Source organism: Gambusia affinis, linkage group LG01 (assembly GCF_019740435.1).
Source record: "Gambusia affinis linkage group LG01, SWU_Gaff_1.0, whole genome shotgun sequence".
NCBI classification, from domain to species: Eukaryota; Metazoa; Chordata; class Actinopteri; order Cyprinodontiformes; family Poeciliidae; genus Gambusia; species Gambusia affinis.
Genome location: NC_057868.1, coordinates 2576428 through 2599981, shown reverse-complemented (window position 1 = coordinate 2599981; position 23554 = coordinate 2576428). Strand labels below are relative to the sequence as shown.

The following is a 23554-nucleotide window of genomic DNA, read 5'->3' as shown; positions in this document are numbered from 1 at the left end:
AGGGTTTAACTTTAACTCCTTAGTCTGCTCGTAGTTTCAACAATAACAGCAGAGGAAGTGAAGGAAGCTGCCGGCCACGCTACCAAACATTGAATTATCCTCTGCCTTTGCAGTGGAGGACGGTCGTTTTGCAGCACAGGTGATTTCAGTTGAGCTTCTTTGCATCAAACTGGTGCATTACATGCGTCACCGGCGAACGTTGGCAATTAAATAAAATGGAAAACCTCAACATAGCAATCGTTTCTCAAAAGCCCAGCAGCGCCTTTGACGCCACACGCTGGGTTGACAAGATACCAGACTTGTCCTGGATTCTGTCGACTAAAAACCTCAGAAAACACAGACAAGGTTTTGTACTGTAAACAAAATTTATTTAAACCTACAAAATGCCAATTTAATCTTCATCTTCCTCCTCCTCTTCATCCTGATTGATCTGGAAGTAGCGGAGCTCGTAGCTCTCCTTGGTGTTGGCGACAACGCGCAGCCAGTCACGAAGATTGTTCTTCTTCAGGTACTTCTTGGTCAGATACTTCAGGTACCTGCAAAATAACAAATCAAGTCTCAAAGACAAATACTTCCCCACCAATTGTATGAATTATGAACGAGCAACATGTCCCTGCCTTAATATTGTTCCAGTGAAACTGTCAGAGAGTAATGTGGACAGAAAATTGCATATTTTGAGGTAGTATTGTGATAAAAATGTCTTGCCATTGCTAAAAGAATAAAACACGCATTTGAAAACAGGCATCTTCAGAATACATCTACAGGGACTTTTCACTGAGCACCAGGCCTTCATTGATCATTTTAATGTAGAATTATTGATGCTCTCAAGGAATCAACAGTGTGGAAAAATAGTAAAAATGCTCATTTCAACAGTACAGTTTGTACAAGTTATGAACATAAACGGCACATAACCCAAATTCATGCACCTTTCAGGCATTTTAAAGAAAACCTCCAATATGACAAACTACACTTCCTAGCAACATTCAATCTGATGCTGATGTTTAAAGACTCACAAATAACTTAAGATAACGAGACACAAACATCAATGACTGTTACTGTTGATTCAAGATGAATTACTTGAGCTTTTAACAAACAGGGTTACTAATTTTTCTTCAACAAAACAACCAGGATGCAATGAATTCATCTGAAAAGATACTAAATGTCATATAAATGCAGTTTAACTGGAAAAAGCCCAACACATATTAACGTTCTCCAGGAATCCTGATGGTTTCGGATAAATATGGAGCCTGTTTAATATTTAATATCGGCCCAGGCAAAGCAGGATTGAAACTCTGTCCCCTGTTGGTCATAATGATCCCTGAGGACTCCAACCTCCTCACCCGGTTGTTGACAACAAACAGCATCTAAACGATTGCACAAACAGACCCGTAAAATCACTTTCAGGATAGTTAATAGAAGTACAGGAACTGAACAGGTCAGAAACCTGACAGTGAGCTTCGTCTCTGTCCGGCTGGCTGCAGACGTTCACACACACTTCACTGATCCATCCAGAAACTTTCTATTAGCAGTAAAGTTGTCATCATTCTGCAGTTTTACTCCTGGGAGGATGTCACAGCTTTTCATTTCAGGGTTATTTAATTTCTTTAGTCCAAACACTTGTGTTCAGGAATTTTTGTTTTGTTTTTGGGAGTGAGTGAAACACTGAATCAATTAGGGAAATGCACATTTGTCTATAGATATTTTATTTAGAAAATCAGAGTATCAGAGACTGGCGTGAGAAAAGAAAAGCAAGAGAGAAGTGAGAGAAGAGAAGTTAAAAATGGTATGTTTTAAGTGAAGCTTAAAACATACAATTCTCCTTTGGTATCTCATCAGTCACATTCACGGTGCCGTCCACCCATCTCTCTCCTGTAGGGAGTTTCTCTCAGTTTCTCCCATCTCTGGTTTATTGGTACCTCTGTCCCTAAATCAAACCCGGTTCAAAGGAGATTTGGTTGGACAAGGAAGAAAAAAATCTTCACTGAAACCTCTGTTGTTAGCTCATTTTTCCAAGTAAGCAAACCAAGGTTTTATTTTCCAAGACACTTGCTATTCACACTATGGAATAAGAGAAAACAGGCCATTCTTTCATCCTTTCCCATTGTCTGAAACCTGCAGTAGATGTGCTCCCGTTTGTCCTGCTGGTGTGATTAATAGGATACCATCTGACGTTTAGGGTTCCTGAACATTTTCCTGACTCAAAATGCCAGGATAAATCATCCTTTTTTTAGGGAAACATTCAAGCATCAACACAAAAATCACACGTTTCTGGACTTTCTACAACAGCCAAGTGTTCTACTGAATGAACGAGCCAACAGAACAGGGAACTTGGTGATTCTGGAGACAGCAACATTATGCACCTAACATCAGAATAAGTCCTCTAACATGTAAAGTAAGACCTCAACCATTATTAGAAGCTGGTGCTGGTCCATTTTGGGAGCCGAGAGGATACAGAACACACTGCCGCAGCAGCAGCAGTTGTTTATGTTCTGGACAGATGGAAGTACAGATCCTCCTGTGTTTTCTTGTTTTTTTTTATTGACTCTTACAGCTCTGCGATGTCAGCACTTCTGTTCTGAATAAAACCTGGTTCACATTAAGCCACATAATGATGGGGTTAATGACTTCTGAGCCCACATAAATCATACACATTATTTAATCAGGATATATTTAAACAGCCAGTCGTCCCTCAGGCCCCTCCTGTACGCTGCTGCTCGGCTTGTAACCAGAGTTGCAGAGAGGGAAACACGCCCACCCCTCCTCGTAATCCTTGGCTTTCAGACCTTTTAGTGTTTTACTGATCTTATTGTGCATTTTCTTTTGTCCCGTCCACAGACTTAATGTTTGCAATCTGTCCAACATTTTGTCAAAGCCGCTGTTTTTAAAGTGTTTTATAAAGTAGTAGAGCAAAGAATTTTGCACATCTTATTTTATATAAAGACACATTTATGAAGGCATGTGTTCTATAAACAACACAAACGGGTTGTAAACAGTGGTGACTCCAGCTGCCCTTTCACCCAAACAGCAGGCGGAGGTGATCCGTTTCCATGGTGACGTTTCCTCCACAGTACCCTGAAGGTAAACACTGACTGGTCCTCACCTCTTAGAGAAAGGGACCTCAGAGGAAACTGTGATCTTGCTCTTGCTCCTCTCGATGGACACCACGCCCCCGCCCAGGTTGCCAGCTTTCCCGTTCACCTTGATGCGCTCCTGCAGGAACTGCTCCTGCAAACCAGTCGCACAAGGGTTGTGTTAGTGCAGCGTCATTAATACAAGTTGCCTTTAACAGAAGATGCAGTCAACTTGTCTGGCTGTCCAACATGGACGTGCAGCTTCTCTTGCTCACGTAATGATCTTAAAAACCAAACGGCTTCATAATTTCACGGATCAGACTGGGTATTTGTGCTGCCATGTTGCTGAAAATACGGCTGTTTTCTGCTGACATGGCTACAAAATCACAAAATTATTTTGTCGCCTCTAGTGGCCTTTGACATCAAACTTTAATCTTTTCAGTATATATTTTTTCTCTCTTCGAAAGCTGTCTTCTTACACTCGGGCATCAAGTTTAGGCCAAAAGCACAATAAACTGAATCTGACAGTAATGTGCGTTACAGTGACTGACTGATTTTAATGCATTCATAGTTCACACTGATCTGCTGATCATGAGATTTAAATGTTTTGGCGTGTCAAGTGTTTCAGTGGCGTCTTCCAGCCCTGAGCTTTGTGATCATCACCCAGCCTTCCTCTAGAGCTGAAGTTGGCTTAAAACTGAGGAAATGACTAAAGGACAATTCCACCTTATCTTTCACCACCATGAGAATCTCTAGTGTTAAATCTACTACATTTAAACTCTTCAAACCTGGACTAGATTATTATAGGCCAGTAGCAGAATGTCTTAAACTCGGGTTGTGAAACCATTATTTGATTTGTGAAAGCTAAATAAAACAATCGAAAACCAACTTCAGCTTCATGTTTAGAGAGCATCTGATTATTTGGATCATTACAGTCTTTCTGTTTACATCTCTCCACTCACACACAGTAACATCCGTGTTGTGACCCTCATGTCAAGCTGCCGTGCAACATCCTCTGCATGTTAATCTGCAGACAATCGGACATTTTGCTGATTTCTCAGAAGAGCACAATCCCAGACTACCAAACAGGGAAGCTGCTGTGGTCGCTAATTAGCATCTCGTCAAGAAATCACATTTGTTCCGTGATCAGAACATGGTTCCTACTGGCCAAAACAGACGTGATCCTATAAACAACAGCAGAATGTGAGTGCAGAGCCCATGTAGGGGTAGAGCCGAGGTGAGCGGCACTTACAAAGTTAGCAGCGTCCATGATGCCATCTTCAACAGGATGGGTGCAGTCCAGAGTGAACTTCAGCACCTGCTTCTTCTTCTTCCCACCTTTGCCGGTGTTCTGCTTCTTCTGCTAATAGAAGAAAACACTTTCAATAAATACACACACATATATTTTAAAACTGGACTAAAACACTGGTCTGGTTTAACTGGGGCTATTTTTGTTTCATAGACGGCGGAACCAAACGCTGATTCCTGGGTGTTTCTAAACGTTTTAGCCGTTTGGTTCAGCTCGGTTTCAGTTGCTACAGGAGTATAAAGAAAGCAATAAACCAAGCTTATCAGCTGTTCTCGTTAGCCATTTAATCTCAGCAGAAGCTAAGGGAGCCATCAGCTGGGGGAACAACGTGGTGAGCTACGAGCTAACAGCTAACAGGCCGCCGCAGACCCAAACTAACAACAAGCCGCCTCATAACCGGCCGTTAGTCGTATTTTATTACACTAAAACCTTAAACCACAGTTGCACTGTCACGACAGCCAATTTTCTCGGAAGCTACCACTGGCTATTGAGCTGTAATTAATACTGTAACAACAGAGCGCTTCACTTACAATAGGCGCCATGGCTGAGAAGCTAGCAGAAAGGAAGAACCAGTACTGCGCATGCGTTCAAAATAAAATACCGAGCGACTGATCGTATCCTGTTATCGGTGATCGATTATAGGGCTGGCTTCGCAAAAACCAAAGAAGAAATGTTTTTAACGAAGGGTGGTTCAAGCAATTATGTTTTTGCGATATCATCTTGTCTTTTTTTCTTTAGCTTTAAACAATGTGCATCTTACTTTTGAATGGTCGTTGTATGAAGCAGTGGAGAAGACAGCAGTGTTGGGGGAGAGGGCAGGGCTGGTAACGGAGAAAAGACTGAAAATATAAATGCTCTAGTTTGTTTAAATTTATTAAAATTTAAAGGAAACTGTATAAATACTTAGTCTGCTTTCTTTTACTTTACTCTAAAGATCACCTCTACATCCTGACAGAGCACAGTAGGCTATCAAAATAAAGGCATAGTAAAAGTGAGATGCCCAATTTAACACCTTGAAAATGGACATCGGTCTCTTTAAAACCTCGTATTCTTCCTGGTCTGGGCTAGGGTTTGTGTGCCCAGACTCCTGCAGCTGGGATGTTGCTGCTGCGGGATCTCTTTTCTGTCCTCGCTGGGGCTCTCTAGGGGGTCCTCAGCCATGGTGGTGAGGTCGAGCCAGGGCAGAGATGGAAGCCTCATGCTACTCCTTGACATCCATCCCCTCCAATCTAACATGCAACTCTTCACAACAATAGGGCTCTTGTGAAGTTTCCACAGTCAGTGATGGTTTTGGTTCACTGGGTTTTCTAAAGCTCACAGTCAGTGATGGTTTTGGTTCACTGGGTTTTCTAAAGCTCACAGTCAGTGCAGAATCTAGCAAGAAATTCTAGAGCACTTTATCCCTCCCTCTGCTGACCAGCTGGATGGAGATGCTGATTTGATTTCTCATTAGTTCTTGCCTCGCACTGCCAGCATTACAATAAATAAAGGCCTGAAATATTTAACGGTGTGTAATGAATGTTATTTAAGATGAAATCTTTCTACATCTTTTTTTTTTGCGCAATATTTGTATGTATTTTGCTTATTGCATACCTTTTATTACCATAAAACCATGACACCTGTTGCAATAATATCCCATACGCTGCGATCATTTAGTCCTTCTCACTGTTACTTGACCATCACAAAACAATGCTGAATTTTATGAGGGGGAGAAAAAAAACAAAAAAACAAAGGCGTTTAGATAATAACCTCAACTTTATTTTATACAAGCAGTGCTGAATAAATGCAGTCAACAGTTTTCAGTCAGAGTGGAAAACCTGCCATATAGATTCTCTATGCAGGTAAAATGCAGCATAAAATCTGTGCATGTGCCCACAACTTTTAATCATTTACCAAAAATCTCCCACAAGGTACTTTGTCGAGAAGCTACATGTCTCACATTAAAAGGTAAACAAAAACATCACCTTTACAGAGCTGTTATTCAAATTTAGACCAAAGTTTTATCTTGTTGAATGTGGCAGGAATGAATCGTCTCTGCAGAGACAGACGCTGCAGAGGGACTGACAGAAATAAATGATCAAACTCTGATGGGATTTGCAGGTCCAATCTACTAAAACAGTAGCCGAGACAAACTGTAGGTGCTGAAAACATTGCTAACAGGCGAAGTTTGGGCCTCGACTAGTACACAAATCATTGGATTGTGTTAATGTTTGTTCCAATTCAATAAAAATATGAAGCATTTAATGTAATAAGGGGAATTCAGCACCTTTCAAGTGACATGTTTAAGTATTCAGTTGATATTTTATGACACGTTGTGTTTCGTTTTGATTAAAGCCAGAGGACTGATGGAACAGAATGCTATTGCCACTTGACTATTAGATAACTGATTAACATAGGGTGTGTAAATCAGCACAACAACCAGTCAGTGAGCTTTCAAAGCATGTAATGTGATATGAAATATGAAGTTTCAGTAGCAGCAGTCTAGGTAAGAAGAGATTTTTGACTTCTAATTATATAAACCTTTCAATTTTGGATTAGTAAATATTAGCACCTCCCTTTAGGTGCCTCTAAAAGGGACCAAATTATTCCAATATTGAACTCTGAAGAATGACTAGGGCATATACTTGTTTATTGAATTGGAACACACTTGATTGAAGAAGATGGCCTGTATGCCTTTGTATGTATTGAACATGATTCTCTGGGAGGCAGCATTTTTCAACAGGGGTCATGACCCCCTCTGGGCACCACTGCATACCTGACAGCTGAAATTCAACTGGTTCAGCAGGACCACATGCCTATAATCAGAGGCAGTAACGACAAATAGGTGGGTGAAAGAGTGTGACATTGTGAGTTTACGGACGCAGTAAAAGGCTCTTTGTTAAAAAAAAAAAAAAAAAAAGAGCCAACACACAATGCGTCACCACCGGAGTCACAGTAGACCTTCTACCACTGGGACGCCTCAGAGTGGCATCCTCCATCCTTTAATATAGTCTCTGTTTCAGAATTATAAACCATGACAGGAAGACTTTATTATGAAACACAAAATGTGGAGGTCAAGACTTCAGTGCAATTTCCCGACCGGAACATTCCTTCCCACTGCGATGCGCCACGGATACATTTAAACATCTCCCTTTGGTCTGTTTGTGGTTTGTACACAGATGCACAAACTGTTCATGGAAATGTGTGAGAGTTATTGGGACAACTTTGGAACTCACTGCGCTTCCAACATGAGAATCTAGGAGTTCTTAGAGGACGTCCGAGTTTGTGCTACAGTCTTTATAAATCACTGATTTAAAAAAAAAAAAAAAAAAACTGCTTAAATATTAAACAGTATGACAAGTCATCATGCCTGGTGACTCCAAATGATGCTAAGGGCTAAGTGAACGTGAGGGGACACCACAAGATGAGCACACATCTGGAAAACAAAGTGGATGAAAAAGCAGCCAGGACCAAAGCCAAACCCTGAGCACCAGAAGATTCCCCAGACCCAACTCTGCCACACTTACAGCTTCACCCATTATAGAAAAGAACCAGAGGCTCACCATGCTACGCTCTTCTACAGTTTTAGAGAAAAAAAAACAAACAAAATAAAACAAAAACAAAGTTCAGGTGTCCTATGTTGTGTAATGTTTCAAATAACAAAAGACACACTGCTCAGCTAAACAGCACATCTAATGTGATATTGCGGCGTGTCTCATTGAGAGAGCGAGAGAGAAACAAAAGAAGTAAAAATCTACAGAAACATTTACATTTAGGCCTCTCAAAAGTGGAGGTCAATTTTCTCCTGCTGGTCCCTTTTCTATCCCTGCTTCAGGCGGTTCTTATTTTAATTAATCTCTCCCTGTCTAGAAAATATCAGGAGATGAAAGAAAAGCAGGAGGTGATCACAGGAGAGAGTGACCATCTTCTTCCCCCTCCCAGCCAGTCAGAACCAGGTCCAGATCCCAACCACAGGCTCTCTGTGGTTGGGATCTGGACCTGGTTCTCCTGTCTGGGGGTTTCATTGTTTCTGCAGACGTAGAACAAGATGCTCAAAATGAGAAAATGCACATGAGAAAACATGACTTTTATAGAAATATTCCCATTTTGAAGCTAACCAGGTGACACAACATGTTGCGTCTTTTACCACCTTAAGAGAGTGGGGTCAGGAATAAATATGGATATTGATTTTATGGTGAGTAAGTAAGCAGTAGATGTAGAAAAAAGGCTGTACAAGATTTAGACTCTGCATCAACACGTCCTCCATTTAAATGCTTCTGATTGGGAAAAGCCTTTAGCGTGTCCCTCCACATAATATCGTTCATTTTCTGTGAAACATCTCTAATACATGAAGTCAACTCTGAGACGTGATGCTGAAGGGTCCGGGCAAAGCAGCCAGCAGATGAGTGGAAACCTATCGCCATGGTGACAGCATGCAGACAGAAACAGGCGCGAGTGGGAATGCGTGTACAGCTGAGGTTCTCTGTTCATATACTGGACGTTGGTAGAAAAACAGCAGCCCAGCTGCCGTCACTCTGCCTCTGCTGGCGCTGCAGGCTCTCAGCCGGGGGCCGGGGCTTCACCTTGAGGGGGTGGCAGATGCTACAGCAGACCACACGTCGCCACCAGGTCTGACCTGCTATGGAGCTTGAAGTCCGTTAGGCTTGGTGTCCAGGTCTAGGGGGGCTAGTTGACCCGGATGCCAGAGATGAAGGGCAGCCCAGTGTGGACCTTCCTCTTGTACTCCACGTAGTCCTCGGCAAAGAAATGGATGAGCGAGAGCTCCTCCTCCTCTATCCGCTCCCGGAAGAAGCGCCAGCTGGCTATCGTGTAGCCCAGGATGCAGACCGGGTTGCACAGCATGACCTGCAGGAACGGACACTCATCAGCGAACAACACAACATGGCAGCCAACTAGCAAAGAGGGCAGGCCTGGGCGATCTGAATGAGAAACGCATCACTATATAAGCATTTCACATCAGGTGGTATTGATAATCATTCATTAGTTTTTGCAGTGGTTCTCCTTCCACTGCGAGTCGTTGCTGTTTATTTTGAAGCAGTTTCGAGTCACAGTGGTTAAACATGAAACTGCTGCTGCACTAGTTACTCAGCAGGCTGTTGCTAGGTAACTAAAGAGTGAGCGAGCTAGTTGGTGCCACCCGTCCCAATTGTCCAACCGTCATTTATACTGCAAAAAACAGCCACGGTCCACAGAAAAAAAAGTTACACCTTAACTCACCCACCCCAGAATATTAAGTCAACAAATCCAAATTTCTTTTTTTAAACGTTTTTTCATCAGCTCTAGTGTTTTCTATTCTAGTGGTTCTTGGACAGGAAAGTGGGTTATGAGGGGGGAAAGACGTGCGGCAAAGGTCTTCAGGCTGGGGATCGAACTTGTGACGGCTGTGTCAAAGACTAAGGCCTCCAATCATGGGTCACGCTTTAGTCCTCTCGCCGCTACAGCACCGGAGTGCTAATTATCTCAATTAGAAATTAGATAGCTAATTGGGATAATTAACTATCTCAGAGATAGCCAATTTTATTACCTAATTGGAAATAACTAAGGATTTATTTGTCAACTTAAATTTCTCTTTTCAGCCAAGGAAGTGGTTCTAGGGCCATAAATACTTCATTTTTGTAGCAGTCCTACTCAGCTAACACCTTTCTTCTGTCAAGATCTAAAGTTGCCAATTTGAAAAATCATTGGTTGCAATCCATTTCTTATGTATTTATATTAAAATATCTGCACAATGGCAGTAAAGTGGAACATACTTTCTTCTTTGTTGCATAAACTTGGCCAATAAAGCTGAAACAGCTCCCTGAAAGACTGCAAAGATGCTTCAAGGATGAGGTTTTCTATTTGGGGTAAAGACTTTGGATTCTCAGATCTCAAACCCAATTCAGATATTGGAAATACACTGGTGTTTAACACTGGTTAAACTGGTGTCTAACCAGTGTATTCCCAAGCTCAGTGTGTCCAGACTAAATGTCATTTATCACTCTCGGTCCTGTTTAGGGCTCAGTTAAATAGTTCTCAAGAGACCAGTCAAAGTGGAGTCAGGTCTAAAAGCTTTATGTTGGAATGCTGTTGATGTTCTGCTGTTGATGAAAAGTATTCAGGATTTACTTATCATAAATCCTGAATATTAAGAAATTAGACATTGACAGCTATAAGACATGACAGAGATGGATGAGGACCAGTGAGGAGCAACAGCTGGTAAATAACTGACTGGACCTATAGAAGTGGTTGGTCATAAAGTGAAGTTAGCATTAACACTAAAGAGCAGCGTGAATTGAGTCACCTGAGTTCCTATGCTCCAGTAGAACCAGCCTCGTGGGGCCGGGTGTCTGAAGTAGGCGTAGACCCCGCTGGTGACCAGAACGTGGCTGTGGGCTTTCTCATTCTGGACAATGTGGTTGAAGTTGGAGCCGGCCGTCAACATGGCAGCCTTCCGCAGGCCCTCGCCGCACAGCACCATGACTAGTCCAACCAAGCTGAGCCAGTTTAGATGCTTCAGCTCTACGGCAGGAGACGGAGGTCAAGAGACAGGAGCAGCACAGAAATGTTTTAGAAAAATCTAATAAAGCTGCAGGCAAAACATTAACATCTAATTCACCTTTTTTTATTTTGTTTTTGGTTGCTTTATTTGGAATAATTAACATATCTTCCAGTTCCAATGTAAAGTGTTCTTTACAAAATTATAGTGTGTTCGTGTTTGGGAAAGTAAACTTGCATTATGTTTCCATCATCTACATATTAATTGAAAATGGTCTCAAAACAACATTCTAATTTATTTGCCCCAGTGGTGTTACTTAAAGCAGCTGCTCAGACCAGTCTCATCTTATTCTACTTGGGGAAACTCAAACATCCTGTTAAATGAAAGCCACATCCAAGCCAACAGCTGTTAGCTCACAGAGCAGAAACCTGCAGGCAGCGGCACCTGGAACGGTGAGCTTCTCCACGGTGAACTCCAGCCATGACGACACGGCGGCCAGCGTGTACTCCAGGCTGTGGTTGAGCAGGAACGAGTCCAGCGACAGGCTGCGAGGGTTGATGACGGCGGTCACCAGGTATTCAGAGTAATGGAAGAACGAAAGGGAGCACATGTACCTGGAGGACGACGCATTCAACATGTTACAACTTGTCTGCCTCACAAAGGATCCAACCCCACAGCCCATCCTTAAACCTCTGACAGCTTGTTGCGGAGTAATCTGCTGAAACGTCGGGATTTGATAGTGGGAGTTCCATCAATGTAATTCAGAACCAAAAGTTTAACAAAGTGACAGCATCCAAGGGCAATGGCTGCCCATCCAACAAAGAGATAGTGTATGGGACTCAAATAATGTCAATATGACATAAATAAGATCCAAGCCATTTTTCACTAATCAATACATTGATCAACCCTTTAGCAAATCCTTGTGGTGATAGAGATGGCAGTAAGACCTTTTTTATTGACTAAAAACCAAGCAATAAAACAATGCAGTTCATATTTAATACATACCAGCCAAAATGTGTCCAAGTGGTGTCAGAGAAGCTAATGATTAGGCCACAGCCAAACGTAACTCCCAGGAAGCAGGCTCTCACAGCAACCTGCAACAGGCCACGACACATCAGACCCTTCTGTTCTCATAGAGACGATTAGCTGGAGCTAACATGTCCTATAAAGTGAGACTGTAAACTCCATAAACACTATAGTGTTTACTGTAGTACAGTAAATATATCGTTTATATAGTATTAGATAAACACAATATAATAGTGTTTCTGGCGTTTACAGAAGAGCAGCGAAATCAAAGAAGATGGATTAGCAAAGCTTGATAATTTATGATGTCATCATCCAGGATATGTTGATGTGTATTATTGTGGATATTAAGCTGTTAGCATGAGCAACAACAGTCTTCAGTCAGAGGCATCTGCAGATTTGTTGTAAGACTGACTGCCACTGGAGATCTTTGGCAACACTGTCCAAAATGACTCTTTCAAGATACTTGTACGATATCAGTTACGACAACATTTAATTTCCCTTTGGGATAACATATTTTTTAGCTGAATTTGAACTGAAGACAAGTATAATGGCCTAAAATGACGAAGGAAAAAAATCTGAGTAAATGCAGAAACCCTTAAGATCTTTATAGATTAATGACATTGAGAAATTTAAAGTATGGAACTTCTGAGATGCCACCGGTGAAAGCTTTACTGATCTATGCTTAATATGAGGCTCCATGGTGCACTGCTGTGAACGGAACTGATGGACTGACATCCACAGGAACGATTCATGTTGTGGGACATTTAGTTCCCAAACCTTTGTTCTTCCTCCTGCAGAACATAAGGGCATAAATGTAGCAAGAAGAATAAAAGGGTACCAACTCCTGCTAAACCACCAGAGTTACTGGGAATCCATTTCTTAACGATTCATTACACAGATTGAACGGATCGGGGTCAAGCAGCCTCCAGAGCTGTTTGGACTTTGGGGCAGTGAAAACAGGTGATGGGATCAACAGGGTGAGAAGAAGTCCTTTTAGCCCCCAGACCAGCTAAATAAAACCCTAAAGATACCAGACTTTCTGAAAAAGACCAACTATAATCTTTGATAAATATGCACTGAAGAACACGTGTCATTTTTAAAGAAACAACATTTAATTTTTGTTTATAAGTTAAAAGATAAAAGCAAAAACCTTCCTGCATACTCCAGGGTTAGTCTGGGTGGGTGGAACAGTTCAACAAAGTTACGAACACGACTGAGTTCTTCAGCAATGGCACGTCTGAGCTTCCGTACAGCTTCATATGTGAAAGTAAAACAATATGTTCATCGTGTGCCACTTCAACGCTATGTCCGGAGGTTCTATGTTTAGCTAGGTAACACCAGCTGTCTTCTGGATTCGTCTAATAAGATTATCTGCACCGAGCTGAAGCTGGGGGGTTTGCTAATCCTGCTCTCAGACTGAAACAGAGAATGTAACTCTCTGCTCGTCCCAGCAGCAGACCGAAGAGCAGGAAACATTTTAACCACAAGCAGTGGTCTGTTGGTCAAATTTACAGGATGTAGAGCATCGTATGTGCTTACCTTATACACTGGTCCTCTGTATATGACAAGCAAAAGGCCGTTAATAGCCGCAACGTGGACACAAATTGCAATTTTTCCGGGAGTCTCTGTCAAATAATCAAAGACCCAGTCCAGGTGTCCGAACCAGGTCCGAATGAGCGGGATAAGGACGACGCTGAGGCCTAAAAGAAAGCTTTTTATACTCACTCTACCTTCTAACACCAACTTACTGCCTGCCATGATGGAAGTACCGGGATAAGCCAAAACAAGTCTCGCGAGGTCTCAAGGTTGTTGACGTATGCCGCATTCAATGACCATAAGAAAAAAACAAAAATCTCGGTTTTCGTAGAAAGTGGGCTAAATTAAAACTCCCGAGTTCTTTAACCCGCGTATGGAAACATTCTGGATTTTCAGCTACAGAAATGCACGTCTTGTTATATAGCCACAGTAACAGACTATAAAGAAAAATTCTGCGTTTCTTCTGAAACACCTTTAGCAGCTGTGCGGTGACAGGAGGTCAGACTTCTAATGCTGGAAGAGGACACTGGATAAAACCAGGTTTTATGCAAAAAATATTCATTCGATGTTAATATAGGCTAATTTTCATCTGTGACCTACTTTACTATTTTGCAGAGCTTCGTCCTCATCCCTGCCACCATAGCACAGGTCTCTACAAAGTAGGATGTTAGGAGAGAGGACTACTCTGCGAAAAGAGCTTCAGTTAAAATATAAAGAAAACGTAAAATACGAATTTAATTAGTTGACACCGCTGGGGTTAAAATAAATTAATATTCTAAGCTTCCCCAGTTAGACATTTTACAATAGATGAAGGCTGGCCTGAGACTTTTTTCATGTTTATATTTTCAGCCCACTGTGTATGGGTGTGACAATCATGTTCCATTGAAATGACATAATCACGCTGAAAAATCCCATTTTGAGTTTATTTAAACTGTTGTAAACATAATAGAAACATAAGCAAAAAAATCAATTTATTTTTATTCCATAAAAAAAATTCATTTGAACTTTTCATTATTGATACAAATATTGATTTCATTATTGAAAAAATATAAATTTATATTATAAAGGCTATTCCTGAAGCCTGGGCTTCAAAGCTGAAACCTCTCTCTGTTTGACTCATTAGGTTACTTTGTAATTCCACATAATCTGTAGAAACAAGTACTTTTATTTGTTATAAATTCACTAATTAAAAGCATAATTTTAAAATTATAAATCTACTTGATGTTTTCAAAGCGGACAAGCATAGAAAGAAAAAAAATCTACTGGATCTGAGCTGCTGTTGTGGAACATTTCTGTAGAACTCCATGAGTCAAAACCCAGAAATAACCAAAGTGTTGGCCGATAGGCGAAGTAACCTGATTTGAGCTGACGCAAAGTTCTGTCCACTACACACACACACAGATGATTTGTGAAAACCAAACACAACCTGAAGGGAAGAAAAACACATCGATGTGGACAACATGTAAACTTCCAGAATTATGCGGATCCTAATTTGGGAAACATTTGCTGAAAAAACTCCAGGTTTCAGCATTGTCCACAGACGGTTTCTTCATTTTAATCAAGCGGAAAACATGGAAAAGTTGAATTTTCATTGGCTTTCCTCACAGAGGAAAACAGGTCCAGGCTGCTGTAGCTGATCTGAAACAAAACTCCAGTTTCAAGAATCAGACTTTCTTCCACTGTTGGAGAAAAAACTGGAAATCTTGCTTTGAGTCTTCAGAGGTGGTGAGAGAGGAACTGAAAAACAAAGCAGAATCCTAAACACGGTGAAAAACCTTCATCCCTTAGACAGAAACATCATCTGGAGCATCATCATGTGATGACATGGAACTGCTACAAACTGAGAACCAGACATAAAGTCAGACAGATTCCTCAGAGAAACATGTGTCACATCACTGATGGATCCTGACCTGCAGAGGGCCGCTCCTCTCTCACAGCAGGACTGTCAGCGGCTGACACGGGCTGACCAATCAGAGCATCCAGCATCTCTTTGTATTGCTTCTTATGGCGAGGGCGAACAAACACACCGAACCCTTGGAAACACACGACACACACATCCTTAGTCAAATCTCCAGCATGCAGAAGCCAGGAGATCTGTGGAGGACTCAAGCAGAACCTACTGATGAGGAGGTGGAAGTTCTCATCCCTCTCTGTGAATAAGCTCACCACGGTGGTCACCAGGCTTTCGTAGTCCTCCGTCTTCTTGTAGCCGTGGATGGCCTGGAAGAGCTGGGCGGACCTTTCAGGTCCCAGGGCTTGCTTTACTTCGGCCAGGAAGGCAGCGTGGGTCTCGTGCTTATGGTCAGAACCTGGCCAGAAGAATGCCCAGTGAGCTCATTCATCCACCCTGCAGCTAATTTTCTAACTAAACTGCTGTCAGTCAATTAAATGATTTCATCAGATTAATCACACTAGCTCTGTGTTTAATCACGTTTTCTTTATTTTTTTAAATGATTTTGTAGCAGAAAGCAGGTAATGAAATCAAGAGAAACTTACTTCACTATACATGCAATCAAATAGTAGCAAACTTGTTCAGGGGGAAGCAGACAGAAGTGATATATTTTATTTTATTTTATAGTTTTTGGGTGCCCCACCCCTTTCTCATGCTGCCCTGAACAACTGCCCATATAGCTCATATCAAAAACCATCACCATATGCACGCTTTCAAAAATATTTTATTGTTTCAAACCAAACATGTCTGAAGATTCTCAGTTTTTCAGGTTTTTATATTCAGGAAGACTTAAAGGAAGTCATTTTGTTTTAAGCATTCATTTAGAAATATCCCACTCTGTTCATTTTCGATGAAACTTGTACAGAGAGGCCCTTGTCCTTGTCCTCCTCCAGCAAAATTATCACCGTAATCTGTGTGTGTCAAATTTCGAGCTCATATATGTAAATGTGCACAGGCAGGCTAGCGACGCAACACAAGCAAGTTGGAAAATGTACATTTTTGTTCCTATCTGCTGTTGTGTAAAATGATCACCTTCCGCTGTTGTTCATTGCTCCCTGTCTGTAAGGTCCATAAGGTTGGCGAGAGAGAGGCTTTTAGGTCAAAGTAGGTAGTTTGATTAATCTGGATCACGTAATATTAACACATAAAAATTTTCTGATTAATCGCCGCTGAAAGCCAAGAAACTGGCTTTTCAGAGCTATAACGACTCTGTCGGACAGGCAAAATGGTCAAACACACCAGTTGCCGCCCTGGCTTAAGATCTCCTACCAGATGGAGCTGCTCTTAATCCCTGCTGACTCAGGTGGCGTCCTCCTCTGTTGAGCTGCTGAGTGTCGAGCTGACTGCACGTGGACCTGGAGCTCACAGCTCCCACCGCTGGGTGATCTACAGCTGGAAGACAAACACATCAAAGTTTTCACAAACTTGTTGTTCCTAAGAAATCAGTGTAAATTTGTACTTTTTAATGATCATTTCTCCCCCCCCCCTCCTTCAAAATCACTGCACTAGTCTGTTTCACTGCCATACAAGGATAATTTCAGACCCTGGACTTCCACAGAACGAATGGAAGTCACGTTCCAAACAGTTCCCAAGTTGCAACAGTGTATGAGCGTAATTTGTTCTTAGTGGTTCAGAAGTGTTTCTCTGGCAAGTTGAAAATGTAATATTTTCTTGCTGTTGTGTAGCATTAGCTGACTGCTTTGCACCAGAATTAATCAACAATTATATTATATGTCGCCAGTTTTAGTTAATTAAGCTCGTTTTCTTCCTAGTTGTGTTTTTACTGCAGCCATCTCATTGTGATCTAATTCAGCGTTTTACAATATCCAGCTTAAATGTTCAATTCCAGTTACTGAACTACCTCAACTAGAAAATCCTTAGGTTTTTTTCTGCAAGATTGATGCGTGTAATTTAGTTCCAGTTATGTGTCCTTTGTCAGAAAGTGCGGCATAAACAGAAACATCACCATTAAGGAAGAACTTAATTGGGAAGATGAGTCATTTTTAAAACATGTTTTCCAGATAAACCACATGAGAATAATTTCAGTGAACTGCTGAAACAAGCTGCACACAAAGCATTACAAAGGTAGCAATCTCACTTTCTCTTCTACAAAGTAAGAGCTCTTCATCTAAGTCAATATGCCCACCTGAACTCCACCCACACAGAGCTTATCATCACACAAACACACTGAAGGTTTGAACTTGTTGGCAGTCAGCATTTAACTCAAATCAATCCCACCACAGTTCCTGCTGTGACTGGACACTTCCAGAATGCAGAAGCATCATTTTCCATAAAGTGAAACAGAACAAAAAGCAGAACTGACAGGCTAGTTGTAACAACACCACAATAAAATGTGGAGATAAATCATCCACATGTTGGAGAAAATATTCCTGATGTTCCAACAGCAAAAATAGATAGATTGTTTCTTGTACTGTTCTTATTCTTTTCTTAACTCTGTCATGTTTCCAGATACATGGTATGCAGAGTTGGGTTGCTTTGGCAGTAAGTGATGATATTATTTTCACATCTAGGCCTTTTATTAGAGGCTCCATTAGTAACACAAAGAGAAGTGGCTCAGTTTCCTACCAGTCTGCAGAATCTCAGCTTTCTTCTCCTTAGACAGCGAGTGCTCCGGTTTGAACCCACAGCCCTGACCCACCAGCTCCTGACATTTCTCATCAAACGTCTTTTTGTGATGTGGACGAACAAACTGGTAGAACCCTACGGCAGGGAAGCAGTGGTGGTTAGAGCAGACACGCTTTTACAGACTCCAGAGTCTGAGGCAGAATAACACACCTCGGAACAGGCTGTGAGTGTTGGGGTCTTCAACCAAGACAGCCGTCTCTGTCAGCAGGACGCTCAGGTCGTCTGTCTTCTTGTAGCTCTGCAGAGCCTGGACGATGTGGTCGAAGCTCACCTTGCTCAGAGACTTCTTCATGTCGGCCAGGAACTGTTTGGCCCTGCTGGCCTTACTCTCCTCTGACCCATCCTCAGAGACACTCGCTTTCTTCAGGAACCAGGTATAAAAATGAGAGGATCAGTTCCTGATACAAACATGTTTAAGTTAGGAGAGTAGCAATAAAACAAGCAGCTGCTGAGTTTGTTTGGACCTTGGTTGATCTGCTGGGTGATTACATAGAGTTTAACAGAAGTGCAAATTTTATTTTAATTCAGTTTTTTTTTTTTTTTTTTTTTTTCATTTTTGAGACTTGGTGCCCCGACCACCAGGTTTAGCAGGTTTTCTGGGGAAAACCCTGTGTTCAACACTTCAGGTCAGAAAAATCAGGAATTTAATCATCAGTGTAACGTGTACCTGTTCCTGAATCAGCTTGATTTTCCGCTTCCCTCCCCGTAACTCGTCCTCCATCTTCTTGTCATATTGGAGGGACAAGGTGGACAAGCGGCTGGCCTTCAGAAGCAAAAAGTCCACAAATCATTTGAAATGACAGCATTGTGACTCCATGTTGATCATGAAGTAACCAGCAGCCCACCTTCTCCTCATCGTTCTTGTCGTCCTCCCAGCACCGGTCACCTCTCTCCAGAGCGTCCAGCAGGTTGGTTGGTTTCCTCTGATTGTCCTGCACCTCACTCTCATAGGCGATGCACAGCTTAGCCACTCCGTTAGCTCTGCTCTGCTCATCTGATCACAAACACGCCACACAAAATAGCCCTTTTAACAGAAAACATGTCAGTTTTGTTCTTTGTCTGCAGTTTCTATTACGTTAATGATGTCACACATGAAAGGATAAGAAGAAAACCATCCTGTTTGCTAGAAGACATTTAAGAAACAAAAAAAAAAAAGAGGAAGAGGGTGATTTGGTCAGATCAGGTGAAAATAGGTACTGGACCTTAGAAGTTAGTGTTTTTATAAGCTTTATTTCAGGGCACGTAGCATAATGAAGTAACTATGTCACCTTCAGTTGCATAAGAAGTATGTATCAAACATAACACTCCATGTATGCTTATGATGAGAGAATAAGATTAGAACATAATGCAAGGCTCAAAAAGGTGTATAATACAGAACACCTTTCCTTTAAGATGTGATGTTTCTTGAGTTCTGTAGATTTAAAATTTCAACTATGAACTCAGCCTTTATAGAAAGTATTGAAGGGTGGGCTAACAGATGAATAGAATAAAGAACAGAAAGCTGACAGACTGATGGCAAAGCATTTTTAAAACACAGTACGGACCCAGTTTTCTTCTCTTGAGGCTGGGAAGGTGTGCATCCAGAGCCTTTGCTTTCTGGGTGTGGTAACTTTCAGAGGCAGCGCCGGAGGACAAACTGGGAGTGTTTGATGAGCATTCGGTTGGAAGATTTTCTACTGTAGGCATCTTCACCACAACAGGCCTCTGGAACATTCAAACACAACAACCACACTGAAGCTTTAGTCACAACAAACACCCACAGTACAGCATGTCCGAACTCACTTAGAAATATTTTTTCAGGACTTTTCAGGTCAAAATGGTCAAATTCATAAACAGGAAAGTGGTTCTAATTGATAAAATTATTCAAAGTAATGCAACGTACTATTTTCTGTGCAACCCGAAAGAACTGAGACACATCACGGACAACATTCCCAAATCTGTCGTAGAGGCGAACGTACGGCTTGACCCAGGATGGAAGCTGAGCTCTGGCATCAGAGCTTTTAAACCTAGAGGGCAAAAAAACCCCAAAACAAGTAAGTTTCCATTTTCCCCAGAGAAACAGAAATATCCAGAGTTAGGAGTTGTGGTTAGAGTTATTGTGGGAGTGGATTAAATGTAAAAATCAACAAATCTTCAATTCAGTTCAATAAATTGTAATTCATCACAAAAGGAAATCATCGTGACTCATACCACCAAGGAGTGATTGTGGAGTCAACTCCTGCAATATCTAGGATTCATGTATTATTATTGAGCTTTCGAGATGCTAAATAATCAGCTGCTCCCAATTGTAAAGAACCTCCATCATATCGGAACAACTGTTCAAAATTTTTAAATGTAAGAGCAAAAGTCCCTTCAGCTGCTCAGCATCCAGAACCTGAGAAATAATTGTTCATAAAAGCAACACCTGAATCGGAAAGAAACATGAACAAAGGTCTGCAACTCTCTTAGCGACCCGGTCTTGTTACTTCAAAAAGTCAAATACTACACATTACTGTCCCAAAACCGTTTAGTATTTGTGTTGCTCCCAAACTCCCTGGATGAACCAATATTGAATAAATCTTAAAACAACAACTGTGTATGTATGAATGTAAATTAATTTCCAATGTAATTCCAAAGTATATAGAATAAGAAAAAAAAAACTTAACAGGGACTTGAAGAACAGTGTAAGAAAACTGCTGAGTGAGTCATCATGATAAATTAAAAAATAACTAAATTATGACAGCTGATTATGGATTAATAACAGTAGAACCACTTTCTGCCAACCTGCTGGATGCATCATTAAACAGTCACTTAGACTCTGTTATAATCACCAGTTGCCTAATTATACCCAAGGTACTTAAAACTACAACGAACAAACTTGGAACCAAAAATAATGCTACTACTACTAATAGTAATACATTTAATTTATAAAGCCCTTTTTATATCACCAGGATAAAAACAAGGATGTATACCTTTGATCACAGAGAAAGATGGCTCCGTAGTCCTCCTTGTGGCGGATAACTCTCCCGATGGCCTGGTTCACTGCTCTGAAGGCCTGCTGCTTGTACCACTCCTGACCTGACAGGTACTGACAGGAAGAGGCATCATGTCACCACTGAACGTCATCAAACTGGCCTTCCTGGGCCTCGGCTGCCAGTTTAACCTCACCCTCATTCCTGGGGATTTTTTTCTGCTCATTTCGTCCAAAAACTGCATCTTCAAGATGACTCGTGGGTCAAACTTAGGAGGAAACGGCAGGCCGGTGATGATGACGCCCCGGCCAAAGGTGTCTGCAAAATCCAAACCTTCACTAGCCTAGGGTAAGAACAACAGGAACAGAACGGCTGTGAGACAGTCAGTCATTCACACAGTGATGATCCCATCTACTGCAGGTTCAATTTGGGGAGTTTATTAAAGGGTTTTTTTTTGCTGAAAGGTTGCTTGAGTAGCAGTGAAATCCCTGCAGAAGTCAGGAATATTTCTGCCTAGTTCCATTTCTCCATGGCCTCTCACACCCGGGTGTTTGCTTCAGAAACCACACGAGCAGCTTGGGCTTGCAGTAACCATCAGCTGCTTCTGGTCAATAAAACCAAATCCAACACGGATTTATCTGGAGTACACAACTAAGACGGCAAAGATTCAACATTTTGTGAACATAACTTTACAAGTTCTTCCTGATTTCAACTGAATCACACATCTACAAGCGCAACACGTAGAGAAGTGATACTTCCAGCTTGTTTGGCTTCAGAAAAGTTACGAACTCTTAAAACGGAAACATTTAACAGAAACCTTGATGCATCATCATTAAGATTATGCATCAAGGTTTCTGATGCATAATCAGAAACCTGATTATGCATCAGGGTACCTGTCATCAGGGTCAGGTACACCAGACCCTGATGACACCATCAGAGTCTGGTTTACCGAGACAACAGTCAGCTGCATATTTCTTCTATCATCCATGAAGCGTTGGAGGAAAACCATGATGAAGACGATGCGCTGCTATTGTGTCGTTATGAGCTTACCTTCCCACGGCAGACGGCAAAGAAGCTTCCTCCTTTAGACACTGGATCATTCACTTTGTTGTAATACCCATCAATAACCTTTAAACGCACACAAACAGGCTCAGGTCAGCAAAGAAATCCAATCCAACCCTGAATATGCAGGTTCTTAACATTAATTATTGAAAACAAGAAACCCACAAAAAAATATGTAAAGAAGATGGATGCACTTTGACAAAAATTTGATTTGTCAAAAAACAACAATCAAAACAATGTGTTAAATATATATTTAATATTGTTATTTAAAAAGGCTAAGAAATAATTCCTGATTTTTTTCCCCCTTTTGCTCTTCATTCCTCTGGGTGTCTGTCCAGTTGTTCCATTTAATAAAAACTTAGCTCACCTCATTGAAGGTTCCTTTCCCTTTGGGTTCAACAAACATGGGCTTCATGTTCTCGATGCGATCTGTGTGTCCGTTGGCCTAGAGAGGAAAACCAAACTCAGAGCAAAATGCTTTGACAAGTAACACAGAAGAAAAGCTTTAAGGCGAGCAGCAACATGGTGCCTCATCAGTTAGCATGGCACCTTTACACCCACAGGATGCATCATGCTGAACATCAGCAAAGGGGGTTCAGGGTTTCCCCCAATGTTTTACAAGCCTGGTGGGCCACCAGGCTTCACTTATGCCCCCACCAGGCCTAGCATTGCTTGTTTACGTAAGTATTTTTTAAATGTTTGCAGTTTTTAAGACTTTATTGTTGGTGTTAGCAAGTTTTCCAGCCAGAAGCAGAGCTGCTGTTGACTGGAACCAATTTGAAAAGGAACACTGGGTCCTTACAGCACTGACAGCTGATCAGATGATCCTGGTGTGGGTTGGTTAATAGAAAACAGTAGCAACATATACTCTGACACATGTCTGATGCGCCCAGCATGTATTGTTCTTTACTTTCACTTGCTGGACAGAATGCAAAAATTCTGTCCAGCAAATCAAAACTTTAAATTTATAGAAAATAAGAAAACAAGATAGGGGAGAGGGAGGGATTTCCTTGAACTACATAGATGTTTTCTAAAAAGGTATCATGGAGACTTTGGACTCACCCTCCAAAACTCCAGAGTTTTCTCCATCAAAGGGAAGGAAGGAAAAAACACCAAGAGGCCATGAGGAACCACCCGGCTAAGGTTGGCTGAGAAAACACAGACAACAACAAGAAACTAGAAGGAGATTCAAAGTGAAATAATATGGGAACAGAAAATGTTCATTATTTCCAAAACCTGACAGCTTGTGATTGGATAATATCAACTATCACAACTGATTTAAATTCAATTGAGCATTCATTTACCAACAGCTGCAGTTAGCAAACAACTAAAACTGTTTGCTAATTCAATCATCATGAAAGATAAAAATTTTTTTGTTCGCTCTGAGAACGTCCTGTTAGGATCTAGGGACGATTGTATTGAGGCTAAAGAGTGTTGATCGTGTCTTTATTTCCAGCAATAAGGAAAAGAATGAAAAAAAAAGTAAAAAAAAAACAAAAAAAAAAAACAGAAACCACAAAAAATAAG

The 23554-nt window shown here is 41.3% G+C and overlaps 3 protein-coding genes across 4 annotated transcripts; all 3 read right to left on the bottom strand.

Moving 5' to 3' along the window:
* Window positions 1-346: 346 nt before the first annotated feature.
* On the bottom strand, window positions 347-5010 carry LOC122832760 (60S ribosomal protein L22). 2 transcript variants are annotated; one of them, XM_044119830.1, is made up of 4 exons: window positions 4911-5010; window positions 4324-4434; window positions 3101-3225; window positions 347-536 (listed from the first exon to the last, which is right to left on the bottom strand). In XM_044119830.1, the coding sequence occupies exons 1-4, from the start codon at window positions 4920-4922 to the stop codon at window positions 392-394; spliced, it is 393 nt and encodes a 130-aa protein (XP_043975765.1). In that variant the 5' UTR covers window positions 4923-5010; the 3' UTR covers window positions 347-391. The 2 variants fall into 2 exon arrangements, with proteins under 2 accessions (XP_043975765.1, XP_043975773.1); XM_044119838.1 differs by having other exon boundaries at window positions 4324-4431; window positions 4911-4959.
* Window positions 5011-6597: 1587 nt separating this feature from the next.
* On the bottom strand, window positions 6598-13672 carry LOC122833551 (protein-S-isoprenylcysteine O-methyltransferase-like). Its single transcript, XM_044121223.1, has 5 exons — window positions 13421-13672; window positions 11861-11949; window positions 11300-11469; window positions 10661-10878; window positions 6598-9225 (listed from the first exon to the last, which is right to left on the bottom strand). Exons 1-5 carry the CDS (start codon window positions 13637-13639, stop codon window positions 9046-9048), a joined length of 876 nt encoding a protein of 291 aa, XP_043977158.1. The 5' UTR covers window positions 13640-13672; the 3' UTR covers window positions 6598-9045.
* Window positions 13673-14321: 649 nt separating this feature from the next.
* LOC122838184 (regulator of telomere elongation helicase 1-like) lies at window positions 14322-23251 on the bottom strand. The gene is made up of 16 exons (XM_044128623.1): window positions 23239-23251; window positions 23090-23175; window positions 22395-22472; window positions 22016-22093; window positions 21162-21308; window positions 20966-21081; window positions 19897-20020; window positions 19559-19718; window positions 18860-19008; window positions 18682-18777; window positions 18165-18375; window positions 17955-18089; window positions 16638-16760; window positions 15538-15726; window positions 15328-15450; window positions 14322-15154 (listed from the first exon to the last, which is right to left on the bottom strand). The coding sequence occupies exons 1-16, from the start codon at window positions 23249-23251 to the stop codon at window positions 15075-15077; spliced, it is 1908 nt and encodes a 635-aa protein (XP_043984558.1). The 3' UTR covers window positions 14322-15074.
* Between the last annotated feature and the right edge of the window lie 303 nt (window positions 23252-23554).